The sequence below is a fragment of the Dipodomys merriami genome, unplaced genomic scaffold (assembly GCF_024711535.1).
Source record: "Dipodomys merriami isolate MVZ:Mamm:240054 unplaced genomic scaffold, mDipMer1.0.p SCAF_6, whole genome shotgun sequence".
Lineage (NCBI taxonomy): Eukaryota > Metazoa > Chordata > Mammalia > Rodentia > Heteromyidae > Dipodomys > Dipodomys merriami.
The window spans coordinates 8190622-8212587 of NW_027206179.1; the positions used below are offsets into that span (position 1 = coordinate 8190622).

Genomic DNA, 21966 nt, shown 5'->3' on the forward strand with positions numbered 1-21966 from the left:
CCAGCTTGGGTTCATTTCCTTGATATGGGGCCTCAGATGCAGAACCACAGGGCTGAGAGTTTTCCATGTTCCTACCAGGAAATGCTGAAGGTTTCAATGACAGAAGCTGAGTAGACATCCTAGTCAATAAAAGAGGTGTATATATACACATAAATACACATAGACACAAATACAAATATATCTTCACCTGAACCCACGTGCTTCACATCCAGCCAGCATTTAAACTTAGCAGATGCTTCAGTGATGTTCCCTTTGATTTCCACACTCCTTCTTCTCCTGCTTCCACACCTTGTCAGCTGCTTAGAAGGCACTGCCTGCTTTTCTAGAATGAAGCACAGGGCACACATGGATGGAGATGTGATGATTGCTGGGTTCTTCCCTCTCTACACTTTGGGAACTGATCGCAGTAACAGTGATTCTTCCCTTGATGAAGCAAAGAAACTGTAAGTAATACCTCTGAATGCTGGAGGACAGCCTGGGTCTCATGACCATGCTTTCTATATCCTCTACACCAACCTATGATCAGGAGATGAGATGCACTAGAAGTATGTTTTAATTTGTGTGTATTATGGAGTGATTTTCTGCTTCCAAGGTGGAAGAGAGGACTTTGTTTTCATTCCATGTAGCTTCTCTTTTCCAAGGTCCCTTTATTCCATCATCACTGTATCTCCTGCATCCCAGCTGTCTCTGCAAAGGATAAAGTGATATTATTACAAACAACCTGAGGCAGTGGCATGAGTTCTGCAGTGAGAGGAGGCAGATACACTTCCTTGCCCACAGGCCAGTGGTCTGAGAAGTTTTCTTTTGTACATATGGGTTGACATATATTTTGATGACTTTTTAGACATACAGTTACTGTTTTAAACTAAGCACTGTGTAATTATTAAATTACTACACGTTAGATTTAGAGCATGATCCAGGAAGTGACCAGCCAGGCAGCAGTTGGACTACCCTCAATTAGAGAATTGTATCTGCCTAGCAGGAGTTTTGCTTTTCTTTTGCACCTGTGTGTATCCTCAGGTTTTGGTTTGCAAACGAGGGTCTCAGTAATGAATGACTAAGGAGAAATTCTAGCAGACAATTTGATTCCTATTGCAACAGAAGGTCATTGTCTATAGCAATGTCTCCCACCTCTTTTCCAGTGCTGGTCTGAGAAGGGTAGACTGTCAGTTGGCTGGACATATTTAGAAGCAGATATGATAGGATCAGGAATTCTTTCACTGCTTTCAAATAGATTTGTAAATGTCCTTCTCCTTCCTGCCATTCCTAGAAATCAGTCTATTTTATGCTTAGCTGTTTTTCTATCCTGCTGGGTTTGAACATCGGGCCTTGTGCTTGCCAGGATGGTTACTCTGCTGTTGAGTTTCACACCCAGTCCCTTGTTTGTCTTATGTTCCACTACTTTTTCTCATTCAATTGTTTTTCCTTCCCTTAACACCTGAAAATATGTTTAAGTGTCTTTGTTATTACACTTATACAGACACATTGAATCTTAGGTTACAGTGGATGTGTGTTTTTCAGCTACATTACAGATATGCAAGAGCTCCTGGTGGAAATTATAGAAGTCTGGCCTTATTATCCTATGATCCAGTTTGTCAGATTTATGTGTATTACTAGTTAACGGTCATTATGTGTCATCTATGAAGTCCTTGATATAGATAAATGCAGCAAGGCAATTGAATATCACTGGGAGAAAGAGATTAACTCAATGCCACACCAGTAGATGTTATGGCAATATTTTTCAATTTTTGCTACAATATGGTACTTTCAATAACTATCTGGTTTCTTACTGTGTATCTGTATTACATGTTATAAACTTTGATTGCCGTCACCCCCACTATTTGTAACCATATATTATGTCTCATCAAATATCCTGTTTCTCCTCCCATATCTGTAATTTCCTCTTTCTCTTTTAATGTATTTTTTCCAATCTTTGCAGAACATTTTACTTCTTTTGATTTTTTTTGGAAAGAGAGAAACCAAGAAAACAAATTGGTAGATGCATAGTTTTCTTTTGGTTATCTCTACAGATATCGTTGGGCTAGTTTCTTTGAGAAAGATGCTTTGTGAAATTTTTTAAAATGTTTTTATTGTAAAGATGCTGTATTGATGATTACAGTAACATGAGTAAGGTAATGGGTACTTTACTTGTAGAATATTGTTACCCTCTCCCTTGTTTTTCTCCCACTGTCCCTTCCCTCCCCCACATCTCATCCCCTCCTAGGCTGTAAAGTTCATTTCCCACATAGTTAGTGTCTTGTGAGTATCTTTGTTGCAATGTGTCATCATTTGTCCTTGTTTCAGCATTTTGTCATTCTGCTTCCCTTCCCCAATTCAGATAAATGTTTATAAAAAATGCAGGGTACAAACATCAAATGCAGTGACAACAGGGATAAACTAATGGAAAAAGAAAAATGAAATAACATAAGAAAGAACCACATTCGGTACAGGGGTGACAACGAAGTCAACAACTGAAAAAAGACCTGTTGTTTCCATGTTTTAGAGTTCATTTCATATTAGCATCATTTTGTCATATGTACATAGCTATTGAGCTACTATAATTCTCTGCCAGGAGTATGCTAGACATATACTAATTATTACAAATGACAGGAAACTTGGAGCCTGTGTTTCTTTGTGTTTGGCTTACCTCACTTAATATGCTACAAAACAAAATATGGTACTTGTACTCAATACTTGCTTACTTAGCCTAATAGAATGATCTCCATTTCCATATATTTTCTAGCAAATGTTGTGATTCCATTCTTCATTGCAGCTAAGGAAAACTCAGCTTCATATATAGAACACTTACTCTATCCATTCTTCTCTTGTTGGACATCCTGAATAATTCCATAAGTCAGAAAGTTTGTATAAAATGACATGCCTGGTTTACCCTTTCATCCATATAGAAAACTGAGCTTGATATGTCAGGATAGATTGGTAGAAGTGATATAGCTGAGTCAAATATGAGTTCTATTTTTAATATCCTGCAGTATCTTCATTGTTTCTTATTTCTACATATCTTCATCAAAATTTGTAGTTTTGAGTTACATTGATAGCCATTCTGGTTACACTATAAGGTAACTCAGAATATCTTTAGTTTGCTTTGAGCTGATTGCTATAATGATTCGATATTTTTCCTGTAAGGATTTCCTATTTATCCTTTTTCATTTGAAAAAAGTCTTTCACTTCATGTGCATGTTTCAGAATAGATTTTTTTGTTGTACTGGTGTTTAAATTTCAGTGTTGTTTTATACTATTATACTATTTATATTATTAAGCCTAACAGATGAATCGCTAACAATGGTTGACAACCATCTTTTTGTGTGTGTCTTCACTTCATTAAATATTTCTTTTGTTGTACTGAAACTTTAAAACTTTAAATTTTTATTTTGGTGACAGTACTCTGGCTCCGACAAGATGCTCCTTCCCCTTGCTTGATATATTTGCTCAAGGTTGGTGCTTTACCAATAGTTGCATAGCTGCACTTTCACCACACTGCTAGTTCATTGGAGATAAGTCTCACAGTACTTTTCTGTCCAGGCTGGCTTTAAACTGTGATAACTGCAGGTGTGTCTCTCAATGCCAGGCTGGCTGAAACTTTTCAATTCCATAATATCACATTTGTTAACTGTGCTGAGGATGAGATTCTTCACCTTGTGAGTGAAACAAATGATTGCTGTGCCCAATCCAGAGCATAACTTTTTACTATTATTTTATGAAGTATTTGTATACTATCAGAAAGTATTCCTGTGCCTATATGTTGAAGTGTTTCCATTATGACTCTAGCTGCATTTTCCAATCCTCAAGTTTCCTATTAAGAGCTGTGATGATTTTTGACTTGTATCCTTTTGGAGAATATGAAAGGTAAGATCTATCCTAAAGTCATATGCATATTCAGCTTTCATAGCACCACTACTTATGAAGGGCATCAACTTCCAACAATGCAGGACTGGACATCATCTCTAAGAATGAGATGAATGTAGTTGGTTGGAAATATTTCTAGGTCTAATTTATTGGTATCTGAGTTTATGAAGTACAATTTTTATATTATTATGGCTCTCTACTACAATTCGAAGCTGGTGCTATACTATTGAAGCATATGTCTTTTGCTTCTGGATAGCTTTGGAAAATTGGAGATTTTCTTTTTATATAGGAGTTGTGGGATTGTCATTCTTGTTTCTGTGCTGAATGTGGTAGGAATTTGGATGAAGATTATTTAGCTCATTTCTAGAATACATTCAAGGTCCCTTTCAAAAAATCACACACTCAAAAGGGTTGGGTGGAATGTTGGCCTGGCGGAGCTGCTGCATAACAATTACAAGGCTCTGACTTCAAAGATAAGCAGTGATAAGGAAAAATTTAAGATATATATGTGCACATAAAATGTTTGTCTATTATATGTACGTTATGTGTTTTTTTTATAAAATACATAGAATATGTACATTACTCCATATGTTATATACTAGATAATATATAATGTGAATTTATGCATTTATATATATATGTTTATAAATATATACATATAAATGTGTATATATAAGTCTGATGGACTTTTAGGTTGTTTCTTTTTCTCTGATATATTCAATGATGATATAGAGAACACAGAAGTGCATATGCCTCTTTTCCATACTGATTTTTATTCAATTGGCTAAACAGCCACCACTAACTGTATTGAATCATGTAGGAGTTCTGATTTGTATTCCAAGAAGTACCACACTATTACCCACGTTTGCTGAACCAGTGTGTGTTGTTGTTACTAGAGGAGAGAGCTGGCATGTACATTTCCTTAACTCCTCACCTGTCCCTTATGTATTTAAGTCTCATTTACGTTAGCTATTCCTACCCTTGTGAGATGATATCTTTGTGTAGTTTTATTTGCCTTTTGCTGATGGTTAAGAACTGAAAGGCTGTCATCCACACCTTTTGGCCATCTATGCCCTTTTTCTTGTATGTATATGTATGTAGGTACTGTGACTTGAACACAGGGCATTGCCCTGTCCCTCTGCTTGTTTGCTCAGCTGGTGCTCTGCCAGCTGAGGCATGTCTATGGTCCTGCTTTTGCTGGTAAACTAGAGATAAAGACTTCTAGATTCTTCTCCCTGGGATGGTTTTGAACTAAAATCCTCTGAGCTAAATGTATGCAGAACAATGTGACAGGGTCTGATTGTAATATGACTTTTCAGAAGACATCTCATACTAATATCCATATTGGTTGCACTGATTCACAGTCCCACCCACAGTGGGACCCTTTCTCCTGTGTCTTCACCAGTATCTGACATTATTTTTTCTTCATGATTTCCCATGTAACTCTGTTAAGATAGATTTTTAATGTGGGTAGTATTTGCATATGCATATTATTTGTTTTTTAAGGACATGGAGCATGCATTTCCATACCAATTGAAATGAGTCTTGCTTCCACTAAGACTTTACTGTTGAAATCATTAGTCATTTTAAAGTGGTTCTTTTTGTCTATTGTTATTCACATTTTGAGCTCTCTAGCAAATCTGAATATTTATCTTTTGTTGACTAGCTAGTAAAGATTTTCCCCCATTGTATGGGTTGCCTCTCAATTCTGGTAATTATATCTTCTGAGGACTAGAACCATAAATTCCACGTAGTCAACTTTGCTCTTGAGAAATATTCTTTTTGTTGTTGTTGTTGTTGTTGGTCATGCGGCTTGAACTCTGGAAATGAGTGCTGTCCCTGAGCTCTTCTGCTCAAGGCTAGCACTCTACAACTTGAGCCATAGTGCAACTTCAGGTTTCCAAGTGGTTTATTGGAAATAAGAGTCTCTCAGACTTTTTCTGCTAGGTCTGGCTTTAAACTGTGATCCTCAGACCTCAGCCTCTGGGTAGCTAGGACTATAGGTATGAGCCACCAGTACCCAGCTTCATGAGAAATATTCTTAACAGTTTTGTTGCAGCCAATATTTTGATAGAATCTTTGTTACTATATTTATTATAGACATTGAATATAATTTTTATTCCCTATTTCCTTCTTTGGTTTTATGTAGGATAATGTTGATATAATTGGATGTCCTCTATGGAATTCCTTCAACTTGTATATTTTCAAAAATAAACTAAGGGTAATGGGCATTAGATAAAGTTTAAATTTTTGGAGCAATTTAGCAATAAAGTCACATTGAAGGTTTTTATGTTGATAGGAAACCTTTTTTACTGATTTAAGTTCATACAATTTATTGATTTTAGTTTTACTGCCTTCTTATTTCAATTATGGAATAGTCTCTAAGTGATTACTTCCATTTGATCAAACTTACTGTTTTCTAATTGGTATTTTTTTGTTTCTGTGTTTCCATACCTGATGTTATTTAGTTCAGTCTTCTCTTCAAGATAAGGATTTATTCCATTTGTTTTTGAAGAAGATTTTACGTTTTCCTGATTATAATTATTGGCTTTATGGAAATGTGCTTTAATTCTTTTACTTCTACTCAATTTTCTCACTCTTTCTATTAATGTTTGCTTTGATATTTTGCTTTTCTACTTCCTTGAGATGTAATGTTGGTTCTACAGTACTGATTTGTTGACAATGGTTGTTAAATGCTTCCTCTCAAACTATCAAGGCTGAGGGGATTGATGGGGTTGGGAGAGATAAACATGACCATTGGATGGGGTGACTGCAGTCAAGATGCATTATATTAGTAAATTCAGTTGTTAAATTGAAACCTCAACTGTCTAGCTACTTAAAGGCATTTTTTAATATTTCATTTTAGGCCACCTTTGGCCGTAGCCATTGATTTGAGTATTGCTGTTTTCCATTTTCATTTGTACCAAAAATGATCTTATATACTGAAATTTCTCTTGATCCCACTGGTAGTCCAAGTAATTTAATTTTCATGTATGCATTTATTTTCACATTTGTTACATTAATTTCTTGGCTTACTACAAGGATGTCTGAGTGTGTTATCAGTTTTTTATTTGAATGTATTGTATCTTATTCTTTGATCTGTCCTAGAGGATGTAGAATATATGAAGATGTTTTATTCATAAGAATTGGTGGGGCATGTTCTTTAGGTATATGCGAAGATTATTTTGTCTAGGGTGAAGTTTAATTCTTCATGCCTCCTTGTGGATTCTGTCTGGATGACTTCTCCATTGCTGAAAGTGGTGTGGTAAATCTGAAATTCTTCTTGTATTGCGAATTATCCCACTCCCTCAAAATCTGTGAATATTTCCTTTATATAGTGAAATGCTTAGCAGATAGTGTCTAAATATACATTTACAATTATTATATTTACTTGCTGGTTCACCCCTCCATCACTGATTAGGAGTTCTTTGTTATTGCTTTGATTAATATCTATATGAAAAGATATATTATAGATACTCCTGCTTTCTTCTGGCTTTCACTGCATCCTTTCCGTTGCAGTATATGTGTATCCGAATAGGGGAAGTAAAGAGTTTGGCCTTTCATTTTTATGACTCTGGCCACGCAATGTCTGCTTCTGTTCTTTTTGGTTGTGGGGCTTTGTCTTTTATAGATTTTTCCCCCCAGAGCTTAGGACTGAACTCAGGAGCTTGCACTTGCCAGGCAAGTGCGCTTCCACTTGCCAGGCAAGTGCTCTTCCACTGAGCTAAATCCCAAACCCCTGGTTGTGGGGCGTGAACACAGGGCCTGAGTGTTGTCCCTGTGCTTTTCCCCTCCAGGCTAGTTCTCTACTATAAGCCACAGAGACATTTCAGTTTTCGGGTGCTTAATTGGAGATAAGGGTCTCATGGACTTTCCTGCCCTGACTGGCTTCAAACTGAAATCCTCAGATCTCCATCTCTTGGGTTGCTAAGATTACAGGTGTGAGCCACTGGCACATGGCTTACTTTCTGTCTTTTAAATAAATTATTTCAAGTATTTCCATTCTTTGTCACTGTTGACAGTTGACTCTCATTATACCATTATGTGACTTGTTCTGTAGCTTCAATGAAGCTCCTTCTATAATCTTTTCCTTTCACAGACTTTAATGGTTAAAAAGTGGATTCACTACGTGTTTTTCTTTGCTATATTACTTTTCATTTGTCCATCATAGGATTAAATTTTTATTCATAGGGGGCTTTAAATGTATTTAATTATAGTAACTAATGATGGCAACAATACATGATGACAAAAATTAGATCCAAACAAAAAAACAAGAGAAGGGCTGGGAATGTGGTTTAGTGGTACAGTGCTTGACTAGCATGCATGAAGTCCTGGGTATGATTCCTTTTTTCCCAAATAAACGGAAAAAAATGGAAGTAGCCCTATGGCTCAAGTAGTAGAGTGCAAGCCTTGAGGAAAAGAAGCTCAGGGACATTGCCCAGGCTCTGATTCCAAGACCCAGGACTGGAAAATAACCACAGAAGAACAAGAGAAAATGAAAACAAAAACTTGAGGATTTTCAATTCCCAGGAAATATGTGCATGGGTTAGCTAGCATACATGAAATATGAGAACATTCTCAATTTGTTGGTATAATCACTCTCAATCAGTAACTTTTATACATCCTTGTATAATCTCCTTTGTCATTAACCTTTTTTCATAGAAAACAATTGCTTTCTTGTTTCTTATAGAATAGCAGTTTTTCCTTCTTTTTAGTTGAGAAAATACAGTACAAAGGAGTTACAATTAAATTGGCAAGGTAATGATTACATTTCTTATCAAGCACTGTTGTTTGTCAGGAAAGGAAAGATCTTTTTTTAACTGTATTTTTTTGACTTTTCTTTTTTGGTATTGGGGATCAATCCCAGGACATTGCACTTGCTATGCAAGCGCTTTGCTACTGAGCTACATCCCAGCCCGACAGGAAAGATCCTGATCTCTCCTTTACTACTACAGGATATCTTTGCTACTAGCATTATATTTGGTGGATACTTTTCATTGTTTCCTGCAGCATTGTAAAGATCTCCTGCCTCTCTATCCTGGTTTGTGTGGATTTCATTGAGAAGTCAGCTGTTAGGGAAACAGGACACACTTATTTATTAAGAGTTCCTTTTCATTTTTAGACTTGAGAAGCTTGTATTTCACTTGCCAGACCTTGTTGAAGATGAGATGGTGAGGAGTTCAATTAACTTTTTATCTTCCCAAATGTGGGCTCATTTTTAAATGCTTTATTGTGATTAACTGATTACATATATTTCACAAATTTCATAGTATTGTGAGGTAGTGATACTTAGTTAAATTCACAAACACATTCTAACCTTCATGAGGCAAATTTTCATTATTGTGGTCTATAATGTTTGTATTAATTTTATGAGCTTTGACTTTACAGTTTAATCTTCCACATTGGGTGATAGGTACATTTATTTCCTTTTGCTTAGTGTTAGCTGTTCCCTCTATCCCTCTAATTCCTTCCTTCCCATCACTGCCCTTGAGATGCTTAGTTTGTTTTCATCAATGTCCAGTGCAGCTGATGGGCCTGCTGTTGTATGTTTTCCCCTGTTGCCCTCTGATTCTGTGTCCTCCCCTAATTTCCCTTAGATGTGTACATATATATACTATATATGTGGTCAGCAACAGGTAGTCATTTAGTAATGATACGACAAGATGAGTGGAAGTCCTTTGTTTCTTGAGTCCAGTTTACATTGTTGTATCTCCTTATATTTAACACCCACATATTAGGGAGACTATGTGCCATTTGTCTCTTTGCTCTTGGCTTTCACTCAAAATGATTTTTTCTAGTGCCATCCATTTCCTTGCAAATGCCATTATTTTGTCTTTCTAATGGCTGAATAATATTCCATTTTACATAGGTACCACAATTTTTGGATCCTTTCATCTGTAGTGGGGTATCTGGATTGTTTCCATATCTTGGCAGTCTGGGTGCTGTCCCTGAGATGTTTTGCTCAAGGATAACACTCTACCATTAGAGCCACAGCTCCAATGCTAGTGGTTTGTCACTTAATTAGAAATAAGAATCACATGCACTTTTCTTCTCAGGTTGGCTTTAAAGTATGATCCTGATATCTCAGCCTCCTGATAGTTAGGCTTACACAAGTGAGGCATTAATACCCAGGATATTTGGATAAACATGGCTATGTGTATTTTTATCTCTATTAGGAATTTATATTCTGTTATTATTTACTTGAATAAGGATTTTACTGTACTCAACCATTTTGTTAACACACATGAAACTGATATTTGCTTTTTGAACACTTCATTTTTTCTCTCTTTTCTTTCATGTCCTGGGGCTTAAACTTGGGACCTGAGTGCTGTTCTTGAGCCTCTTTGACTCAAGGTTCGCACTCTACCACTAGAGCCACAGCTCCGTATCTGCCTTCTTTGGTAATTTTTGGAGATAAAGCCCAGCCTGGCTTTGAGAGCACTTCTCAAATCACAGTCTCCAGAGTAGCTAGGATTACACTCGAGGCTACTGCTCTTCCCATTCAACATCAGCTCCACTTGAGATTTTTAGTGGTAAACTGAAGATAAGGGTCTGTGGCTTTACTGCCGTGGGATTGCTTTAAGCTGTGATCCTCAAATCTCATAACATCATTGATGTGCCCAGTGATACAGTTGCCAATTTCTAATGAGCACACACATTCTTTCTTGCTTTCACACTTACATTTTTACTTTGATTTACTCTTTCACATTAGAGCTCTTATTATTAGTGCCTGAATTTGGACCTAGGGCCTGAGGTTTTTTTGCTGAAGGTTGGTTATCTATCACTTGAGCCATACCTCCACTTCTTTTTTTTGTAGGTTAATTGAAGTTGAGGGAGTCCTAGTCTTTCCTACTAGGACTGGTTTTTTGAGAAGTGGAGGTATCTTTGATTCTCTTACTCCCAGTATCATTTCCTTTTTAATATCTCAATCTATATGTTTTGTGAAGGAAATAGTGATCATCAAGGCATATTCCAGTATTCAATTTCACCATTGGTAGCCTTGAAACAGGGAATTCAGCCTAAGGCTTTGTTTTGTTAAAACTCTCTTCCCATTCCCCAATTTGGATGCTCATCTGTTTGTGAGGAGTTTCTTGGAGTGTAGTGGAGGAAAGAGTAACATGGAAAACCACTTCCTTCTACATTTGTAAAGCATCTCATTTGCTTTTTTACATACATCATAATTGGAGTCTCTTCTGAAGCTTCAGCTATTTTTTTCCTGGTAGCTATTACAGAAAGAGTGTTCTATATGTTATGTCTGCAAGGAAAACCATACAACACCATCTATAACACCTTGTTCTGCTTCTGAAAGTTAATCTTAAACAGAGATATTATTTAAATTAGTCTTTCAGGAAACCATATTAAACAAAAACTATTTTTCACACATGTAGTGCTAGTTACCCCAACATTAAACCCAAAGAATATTTGGTGTCTCATGAAGACCCACTCCGTGGTTAATGTATGATATCCTTTTTTGTTGTGTTACCTATGTAACACAGAAAAATCAAGCTCTGTGGAATTTTATATGCACGTCACATTATTAATATCTCATAAAAGGTGAAACTTTTCAGCATATTTAATTTGTAGAGAAATAAGCATGGACTCCACCAAAGTCATTGCATTGATTTGAAGAAAAGTTTTGGATTATTCTTGATGAATTTCTAATGTCTCCTGTGCAGGTTTGTTTTCAAGTACTATCAGCTTGTCCTGGCCTTGGCTTTTGCTGTTGAGGAAATCAATAAGAACTCCGATTTTTTACACAACATGACTTTGGGATTTGATGTCTATAATGCTGATCTCAGAGGTTGGTCTGCCTTTGAGAATCTTTTTATTTGGCTTTCTGGCCACAAGACGATCCCTAACTACACCTGCATGGCAGAGAGTAAGTTTGTAGCAGTGCTTGCAGGAACGTCAGGAATGACATCTGCTGAAATTGGAACACTGCTGGAACTCTACAGATTTCCACAGGTAAAGGAGGGAGGGATGTGTAAAGATGTCTGCTTTGGTTCCATGTTGAGATGTTATAAGAGAATGATAGGAAAATACATAATATAACAACCTATCCAACAACCTATTATTTTATAATATCAAAAGCTAAGTACTCCAATATACTGTGTTATCCAAACTCTTATTGTTTAAGATAGGATGGAAAAGTTGGAGAGAACCAGGGATGAATGACCATGAGCCTAAGGTTTATTGAATAATTTAGTATAAAGCAATCAGGAAGTGGGAAATTACTTTAAAAATGTGAAGTTATTAAGTGAATAAAGTCAATTATATTAAGAAAAAAGGGATACATTTTTCTCTTGTTTGTGGAATTGTATTTAAAATATAAACATGAAATACAAAGAATGTATGAAAACCCATTGGTGGCGCTAAGCACTTATATGTGATTGAACTGGCTAAATTATGGTATAAATAACTGTGGATTTCTGTGGTGTAACTACTCTGGACTTCACGACTAGGAAATTAAAGCTGTTATGTGTGAGGTGTTATAATGTTAAAAGGATGGTGGAGTGTTAGGAAATAGAGGCATAATGGCAAATACAGACAGACTAATGAAGAATATGTGTAAAAATCAAACAAAGAAACAAGGGAATGTGTTGTATTGCTATACAGATGGAAATAATAATAGAAATTTTAATGATCACTATGCATTATAGATATAATTAACATGTCTAATTGAAAAGTCATTGTACAATGACTTTAAATTAACTTAAAAATTTAATTTTAAAAAATCTGAAAATAACCAAATTCTTTCTTCCACAATTTCAACCTGTTTTTTTTTTAACATAAATCAAGATTAATGTTATGATATGCAGAAATTTTCTCACTTGTGAGCCTCCAATTTTCTTTCCCTTTAGCTTACCTTTGGGACTTTTGATCCTGCCCTGAGTGACCATGGCAAGTTTCCTTCTCTCTATCAAATGTCCCCAAAAGACACATCACTAGCCATTGCCATGGTCTCCTTACTGCTTCATTTCAGCTGGAACTGGGTGGGGCTATTGATCTCAGAAGGTGAGAATGGTTTATGGATCCTTGCAGAACTGAGAGAAAAGATGTACAAGAACAGAATCTGTATAGCCTTTGAGCATGTGATCCCAGGCAGTACTCTGGCACAAGTATTTAATATGATGGCAATTCAGAACCAGATTAATAAATCATCAGCCAATGTACTTATCATTTATGGTAATAAAGAATATCTGCTAAGCTTAATGATATTTCTTGGGCAATATTTAATGACAAGCAAAGTTTGGCTCTTGAACTCAAAGTGTGATTTATCCATCGGAAGGAAGTATTTCATGTCAGGCTCATTCCATGTACCTCTTATGTTTTCACATCACCATGGAGACATTTCTGGATTCACAGATTTTATCAGTAAAGTCAATCCTTCCAAATATCCAGAAGACTTTTATCTTGCTAGATTATGGTTTCTCTCTTTTAATTGCTCCCATTCTGAGTCTGACTGTGTAATGTGGAAGAACTGTCCAGATGATACTTCCTTTGAATTGTTGCCTGGGCAAATTTTTGACATGTCCATGTCTGAAGAGAGTTACAATACATACAATGCTGTGTATGCTGTGGCACATGCCCTCTATGAGATGCTTCTTCATAAAATAGAAGAGGCAACAATGGGTAATGGAAGATGGATGGTGCCTTCTCCTGCACAGGTAATGCCTTCTTTCTTGGATTCCACACATCAAAATCAAAGTAAATCTGAATAGGTTCAAATCTATTTCCAGAGGCCCATGAGAAACTGTGCTTTCTAAACTGTAATTTGTAAGGTTACTCTAGACCTATGTTCAGGTGTTCTAAAAGAGAAGCTTACCAGTAGAAAGAGGAAACGTGTTGTATACTGACATCAACTCCTGTATTATAAATGACTTGCCCCATTTTTAGGAAATGGAAACACTTGGAAAAAATCATATTAAGTGAAGTAAGCCAAGCCCAAAGAAACATAGGTCCCATGATTTCCCTTATTTGCAATATCTAGTATATGTATGAGTCAAGCAGAAAAAGTTAGATAAGCTGACATTAGGAAAATGAACCCTAAGATATGTATTTTAAATGTTTTTTTCTTTCATGCATTTGTTTCTAACGCAATTATAAGATTACTTCTTTGTTGCTTTGTATGTTCCTCCCCCACAGTATAACCCCTGCTTTCACTGTATTTGATGTCGTATAATTTGTGGAGGGGAAGGGGAAAAACAAGTCATTTAAATAAGGATACAGGTGGACCTGTTGCAGCAATGAGAAGTACAAGTTGTCATGTCGAAAACGAACTTTACAACTTGGGGGGGAGGATTGGGTGGGTGGGGGAGAAGGATGGGAAGTGATGGGAAGGATAAACAAAGGAGGAGGCTACATGCTTGATAAGAAATTTACTCACTATCTTGCCCATGTAATTGTAACCCCTCTGTACAGTATTTTTACAATAAAAATACAAAAATAAAAAAATAAATGAAATGTGTTAAATAGGGAAACAGATTCTGAATAGACTAAAAATATGTCTAAGAAAAAAATAAAGTTTTACTTTTATTATTTCTAAAAACAAGTAACATGTATGTTAACAATATTTCGCCAATATTTTCAAATAAATAAATTTTCTGTGTTCAAAAAAAATAAATGACTTGAATACGCTTACAGCTAATGTTTTTACTATCCACCTTTTCACTAGCAATTTCTTAATAACAAAGGATGATCTGTTCTTTAAGTACCTATTTATTCAAATGATGCTGTTTCTAAGACAGTAACTTAAGGGATGGCTGAGATTGGGGAAGATGAGGAAGAATGATGAAAGGGTGGCATTAAGATGACTTGTACTCACAAACTGACTTGTGAAATTTTGATACCTTTGTGTGATACATAAAGATAATAATAAAAACCTCACAGTCATCTTCCACATATAACACATTAATAACTTAACTGAACTGCTTATACTCCTAGCTACTCAGGAAGTTGAGATCTGAGGATGACTGTTGGAAGCCAGTATGTTCAGGAAGGTTTCTTAGACTCTTATTTCCAATTCACCACCAGGAAACCAGGAGTAACTTTGTGGCTCAAAGTGGTAGAGTGCTAGCCTTGAGTGAACAAGCACAAGGAACAGAACCCAGGCTATGAGTTCAGGACCTATAACCAACAAAAAGAAAAAAAAGAAAAAGAACAATTAATTAAATGTGCACAGAAATAAATGCCTGGTTTATTCCACTTTAGGTATCACCTATGTAGCCAACGAAATTCCCTGTTTATTCATAAAATTATCAGTCCTGCAAAATTCTTAGGCAAGCAAGCTGAAAATTTTCTCATTCATGACTATTTATATGGAGATGGTTTCTCTTTAAAAATGCCTTATAATAGCCAGAATTCAGAAACTTGATATTTTGTTCCCCTCTAGACATTCTTTAAACTTCATTTGATAGTTTTGTTAATATTGAATTATGAAGCAAGGATTAAAGAAATTTGGAGACGGCTGAATTCAGGATTTCTGTTTCAGCTCTTAGATTCTGTTCACCATGGGATAATGTGTCTCTTTTAGCTGCACCCTTTTCTGAAGAACATCCAATTTCACAATCTTGCTGGAGACCAAGTGATTTTGGATGAAGAAAGAAAATTAGAGGCAGAGTATGACATTTTAAATATTTGGAATTTTCCAGAAGGTCTTGAACTCAAGGTGAAAATTGGGGAGTTTTCTCTATATGCTCCTTATGATCATCAACTGTCTGTGTCTAAAGATATGATAGAGTGGGCCATAGGAGCTACCGAGGTGGGTTCAAGAGAACACAAATGATTAGAACTCAACATAAGTAAGCAAAATGAACTCCTAGATATTATGTTCCTGTGTTCACTAGTGACCAGTATTGTACATTTAATTAGTTGTAACTGGAGAAATTATCTGATTCACTGACTCTTAGATGGGAAAGAAGTATACTAGTTGAATATTTCTATATGTTCACTTATCATAAAATATAATAGCATTATAATAGCATTCTAATATTGGAACAAAATACCTTAAAAAGCAATCATTTAATAAGATTGAAAGATTTTATTTTACCTTAACTTAGGGGATGTTTCAGTGTACCCTTAGTTCACCTGTTATTTTGGCATCATCTAAAGAGCCTGTTCCAGAGGATGATTGTGAACTTATGGCAAGTGGAAAAGAAACAGGAAGATATGATGGGCCTGGGGTCTAGCATGCTATTAACAATTTCAATGTATATTGTAGTCCTTGTTTCCATATTTCCATATTTCACAAATCAGTAGGAGAAAAATTATGCTATGAATTCAAGGAAATTTTTGGCAGTTGGGAAGGAATATCTTAGCCTTAAGAACCACCTCTTAAAGGTTCCACAATTCTCAGTCATAGCATGCTCTGAAGGTCAAGGCTGTAGCTCAAAAGCTTTAGGGGATTGTGTTATGAAATATAAAATAGTATCCAATCGACCTATTGGCTTTGAGTATGTAAAATAAATATGGTTAACGGTCCAATTTTTTAAGAACACCTGCTTCTGGAATGTCAGGTAGTAGTCTAAATAGTTACCAACACATATCTGCTTTTCCTCAGACTCCTCACTCTGTTTGTAGTCAGAGTTGTGTTCCTGGATTCAGGAAATCTTCTCATGGAGGAGAGGCTGTCTGTTGCTTTGATTGTATCCCTTGCCTAGAGAATGAGATTGCTAATAGGACAGGTAAGTCAATGATGAAAGAGAAAATTTCCTATCTCTTCCTAGCATTACACAATGTATCCAAGTCCATGGGAAAGGTTTTGTATTTGGATTACAGACCCCAAATCTTCCTACTTTCCATAATTTAATTATAACAATTGATATTGTTCCTTGAAATAACACAACTCATGGACCTTAAATTATGTATGGAATTAAATTTGTCTAGGACATTTTACACATGATTACCTCAAGAAATGGATTTTTGAAAATTTTTTATTTTTGTTGTGGAGTTGATACACAGAGAGGTTACAGTTACATGAATCAGATAATGAGAATAACTCTTTTAAACCACGTCTCACATTCCCTCATTGTCTCCCAGTTTTTTCCTTCCCATCCCCCACCGGCAAAATGTACACTTCATTTTCCATATAGTATCTAGTAAGTACCACTGTTGTATTTGTTCACTCTTTGTTTTACCTTTTCAGTCTCCCCTCTTACCTTTCCAAATAAAAATTAACAATGCAAATGGAAAAGAAAACAAAAACAGCCACTGTGACAAATAAAATATCTCGTTTCCTTTTTTGGAGTTCATTTCATAAAATAGTTTTCTATGACCATACCCATTGAGCCTATTCAAACACTCCTATTCAAGTCCTCCTTTGGACTCAGTGAATGTATAGAGTCCATTTAACTTCTCCATTTAGGTTAAGTATGAATCCTTATTAAATACTGAATGCCCATGATCTTCAAAATTACATTTATGTCACAAAGAGCATATAAATTCTGCACATCTTTATTTACCTTTCCAGAACTGTTCTTGCTATAGAGAAAGTGCTGAGAAAGCTAAGTTTGGTTGAACTATTTGACACAAATCTTACACATATCATGACTTCTGAACTTCAGAGAGTGCCTTGATTCTTTATTCCCACTACTTCACCATTGGGAAGAAGAGACAACTATTATAAGATGAATTCACATAGAGAAATGCAAGCTATATTATTCACATATTTGAATGGCAGTGGCAGACTTGTGCAGTCATTGCTAAGAATTTATTTTATAGCAACATGAAGTCAGAAAATTATCTTACTTCATTAGAATTTACAAAAATGGCCTGTTTCTAGTACCTGTGGAAGTCAGTTTGAACAAAAGAGTATATCATATGAATTGATTGTGTTTTCAGGTATTTTGCCTGACTATTAGACTATTATTATAATAGATGTTGATTAAGTTTTTATGATAAATAGATGAAATTTTAGAAACAAATAATTAATATGCTTATTAACTACCTATAAGGCAGTGAATAAGACAATAAGATAAAAAATATGAGAATGAGGATGGAGTTATGTTACAGAAATGAGGCAAAAAAACAATATCAGACTTATTTGGTAATATGCATCTTTATGATTTACCTCTAAGAGAGGACTTCCTAATTTCCATTGAGTAAAAGACAGTACTGAAACAAAACAAATGGTAATTCTGCATTCTCAATAGATATGGAGCAGTGTATGAAGTGTCCAGATCATCAATATTCCAACACAAAAAGAACCCAGTGCCTTCCAAAAGCTGCAAGTTTCTTGGCTCATGATGAACCCTTGGGCATAGCCCTAGTCTGCATGGCCCTCTGCTTGTCCACATGCACTGCTCTTATTCTTGGAGTCTTTGTGAAATATCAAGACACTCCCATTGTTAAAGCCAACAACCTGGCTCTCAGTTATATCCTGCTTATCTCCTTCATCTTCTGTTTCCTCTGTTCCTTGCTCTTTATTGGCCGCCCAAATATAGTCACTTGTGTCCTGCAGCAGGTCACATTTGGAGTTGTGTTCACTGTGGCTGTTTCCACAGTGTTGGCCAAAACGGTGACTGTGGTTCTGGCCTTCAAGGCCACTTCTCCAGGGAGAAGGATGAGGTGGCTGCTGGTATCAGGGGCTCCTAACTTCATCATTCCCATCTGCACCCTCATCCAGGTGACTCTCTGTGGACTCTGGCTTGGAACCTCTCCTCCCTTTGTTGACACAGATGCACACTCTGAACATGGCCATGTTATCATTCTGTGCAACAAGGGCTCCCTTACTGCTTTCTACTGTGTCTTGGGATATCTAGTTTTCCTTGCTCTAACAAGCTTCACAGCTGCTTACCTAGCCAGAAACCTGCCTGACACATTCAATGAGGCCAAGTTCCTGACCTTCAGCATGTTGGTGTTCTGTAGTGTCTGGGTCACTTTCTTGCCTGTCTACCACAGTGCCAAGGGAAAGGTCATGGTGGCTGTGGAGGTCTTCTCCATCTTATCCTCCAGTGCAGGATTCCTGGGCTGTGTTTTTGCCCCTAAGTGTTACATCATCTTGTTAAGGCCAGATAGAAATTATCTCCTTGGCTTCAAGGGCAAAATGCATACTGGGAGAAATGAGTCTTCTTAAAATAAAATTCATGTGTTTGATCAAATGCGTAAAAGGCGTAAACTATATCCACACTTCTTTTCCAATCTTTTATTAGTGTACATTATGAGAATTATTTGAATAAATATATGAATCTTACTCATTTGTTTTTTTGAATAAGTTTTTTATTGTGAGAATACTGTACAGAAGAGGGGTTACAGTTACGCGAGTATGGTGATGTGTACATTTCTTATCAAGCATTGTTGTCTCCTCCTTTGATTTTCCCTTACCATCCCTTCCCTCCCATGTCCACAAGTACCCCCCCCCACTACCTAAATTGTAAAGTTCATTTTTCGACATAGCGTCTTGTACATATCATTGTTGCTATGGGTCAACATGTATCCCTGTTTAAACACTTTGTTTTTCTCCCTTCCACTCCCTAAATTATAGGAAATGGAAAGACTTGGAAAGAATTATATTAAGTGAAGTGAGACAGGCCCAAAGAAAAATAGGCCCCATGGTTTCCCTTATTTTCAATAACTAGTATATGTCTGAGACAAGCAGAAAAAGTCAGATAAGATGATGCTAAGTGAAATGAACCCCAAGGTAAGGACACAAGTGGTTTTTTCTTTCTTGCTATTGCTTCTAAGGTATTATAAGGTACCACATGATGTTTTTGTTGCTTTGTATGTCCCTCCCCCATAGTATAACCCCTGTTTTCACTGTATTTGAATCTTACTCATTTGTCTAGTGGTGGTATAGTCACAAATTATAGCTGTAGCTAGCTAATTTGGATATTCTGGATATTTTGTTCATCACATCTGGTTCATCACATCTGTAATCCTGGCTACTCAAGAGCCTGAGGTCTAAGGATGGCAGTTCAAAGCCACCCTGGGCAGGAAAGTCGATGAGACTTATCTCTATTAATCACCATAAAAACCAAATATGGAGCTGTGACTCAAGTAGTAGAATAGTAGCCTCAGGAGAAAAGGCAAAGGAACAGTTCACAGGTTCTGAATTCAAGCCACATCATCAATAGAAAAAAATTGGGTAGAAATCAGAGAGAGTTTGTATGAATCCTACACTCTTCACCTTCACCATATCCCCTACTAATAACATGTTGCATTAGTGTGTCATATAGCATAATGTATTAGCTAATGTCAAGATGTCATTATTTTTTTCAGTCCTTGACTTACCCCATGATTCACATTTTGTGTCTGGCATTGCTTGATTATGGCTAATATATCATATTTACCCAGCATTACAGGCTTGTACAGAGTGTTCACTGTTCTGAAATATCTCTAGGGTAAGGAAGATCTTTCCATGAATTTTGGGTCTCATGTATTTTGGAGGATAGAAAATATGGAGCTATTATTTTAGGATTGGGGGGGATATGTGTCAGGAAGAGAATGATTTTCTGCATAGCCACATGATCTCAGAAAACCATAAACAGAAAAACAAACAGAAAAATACAAAACTTTGCATGCATCAAGGAGTCAACAACTAATGATACAGTTGTAATCCACAGTGAAATCCATCAAGTACAGTCATTTGATATTATAGACACTTGGTGCCAACAACTGTAACACAATCTATTCAAATAACCTGGAACATTCACTGACATAGGTGATGCTTTGAGCTATATCTTAACAAATCTAAATTTTCATAAATGTTATTACATACACTTTCAAGATATATTGAAATAAATCTGAAAAACAATAGGAGACAAATAGTTGGAAAAACCTTCCAAGCACCAGACATTTAATCATAAATTTCAAATGATACATGCTAAAGGGAATTTTTCAAGGAAATGTAAGCAATCTCACAGTATATAACGGTAAAGTCTTAGTTTACTAGAGTGCTGTTGTGGTAGCTAAAACATGAGAATCTAGTCAACTGAGAATACAATGAAACTTCTTTCAAAAAATATAAACACATATTGAGAGCAAAAAAATATGGCACTATTGTAAATATATGCCTGCCAGAATTAAGCGGCTCACTCCTGCAATTCTAGCTACACAGGACACTGAGAACTAAGGATCACTGGTAAGTAAATGCCAGCCTGGGCATTTACGTGAAACTCTTATCTCCAATCAACCACCAGAAAACCAGAAGTGGTGATGTGGCTCAAGTGGTAGAGCACTAGCATTCTACTGATGAGCTCAAGGATAGCACCTAGGCCCAGAGATCAAGCCCCATGAGCTACAAAAGAAAATATCCCCCAAAAAACTTGAATTTGATGGATGATTGTATAACTATTACACTGTAGAAAAACGATACACAAAATGCATCATTTGGCTATATATACTATAAAGAATTGCACCTCAAATTAAAAAATTATACCTTCAAATCAAAGCAACATTGAGATACCACCTCACCCCAGTTAGAATGGCTATAATCAAGAATTCTAACAACAACAGATGCTGGAGGGGATGTGGACAGAAGGGAACCTTACTTCATTGTTGGTGGGAGTGTAAACTTGTTCAACCACTTTGGAAAGCAGTATGGAGATTCCTGAAAAGACTTCACATAGAGCTCCCCTATGACCCAGCAATCCCACATTTGGACATTTACCCAAATGTTTACAAATAAGACCACACTAAACTACCAGCACAACTATGTTTATTGCAGCATTATTTACCATAGCTAAGATATGGAACCAACCCAGATGCACCTCAGTAGATGAATGGATCAAGAAAATGTGGTATATATACACAATGGAATTCTATGCCTCCATCAGAAAGAATGACATTGCCCCATTTGTTAGGCAATGGAAAGGCTTGGAAAAAATTATATTAAGTGAAGTAAGCCAGGCCCAAAGAAACATAGGTCCCATGGTTTCCCTTATTTGCATTATCTAGTATAAGTATGAGTCAAGTGGAAAAGGTCAGATAATGTGATGTTAGGAAAACGAACCCTTAAATATGTATTTTAATGTTTTCGTTTCTTTCATGCATGTGTTTCTAACGCATTTATAAGATTATTTCTTTGTTGCTTTGTATGTCTCTCCCCCACAGTGTAACCCCCGCTTTCACTTTATTTGATGTCAGTATAACATGTGGAGGAGATGG

The 21966-nt window shown here is 36.2% G+C and overlaps 1 protein-coding gene across 1 annotated transcript; it reads left to right on the top strand.

Moving 5' to 3' along the window:
- The first annotated feature begins 345 nt into the window (after nt 1-345).
- Nucleotides 346-18937, top strand: LOC138814235 (vomeronasal type-2 receptor 116-like). Its single transcript, XM_070003247.1, has 6 exons — nt 346-443; nt 11541-11829; nt 12726-13532; nt 15398-15625; nt 16424-16547; nt 18015-18937. Exons 1-6 carry the CDS (start codon nt 346-348, stop codon nt 18935-18937), a joined length of 2469 nt encoding a protein of 822 aa, XP_069859348.1.
- Nucleotides 18938-21966: the final 3029 nt, after the last annotated feature.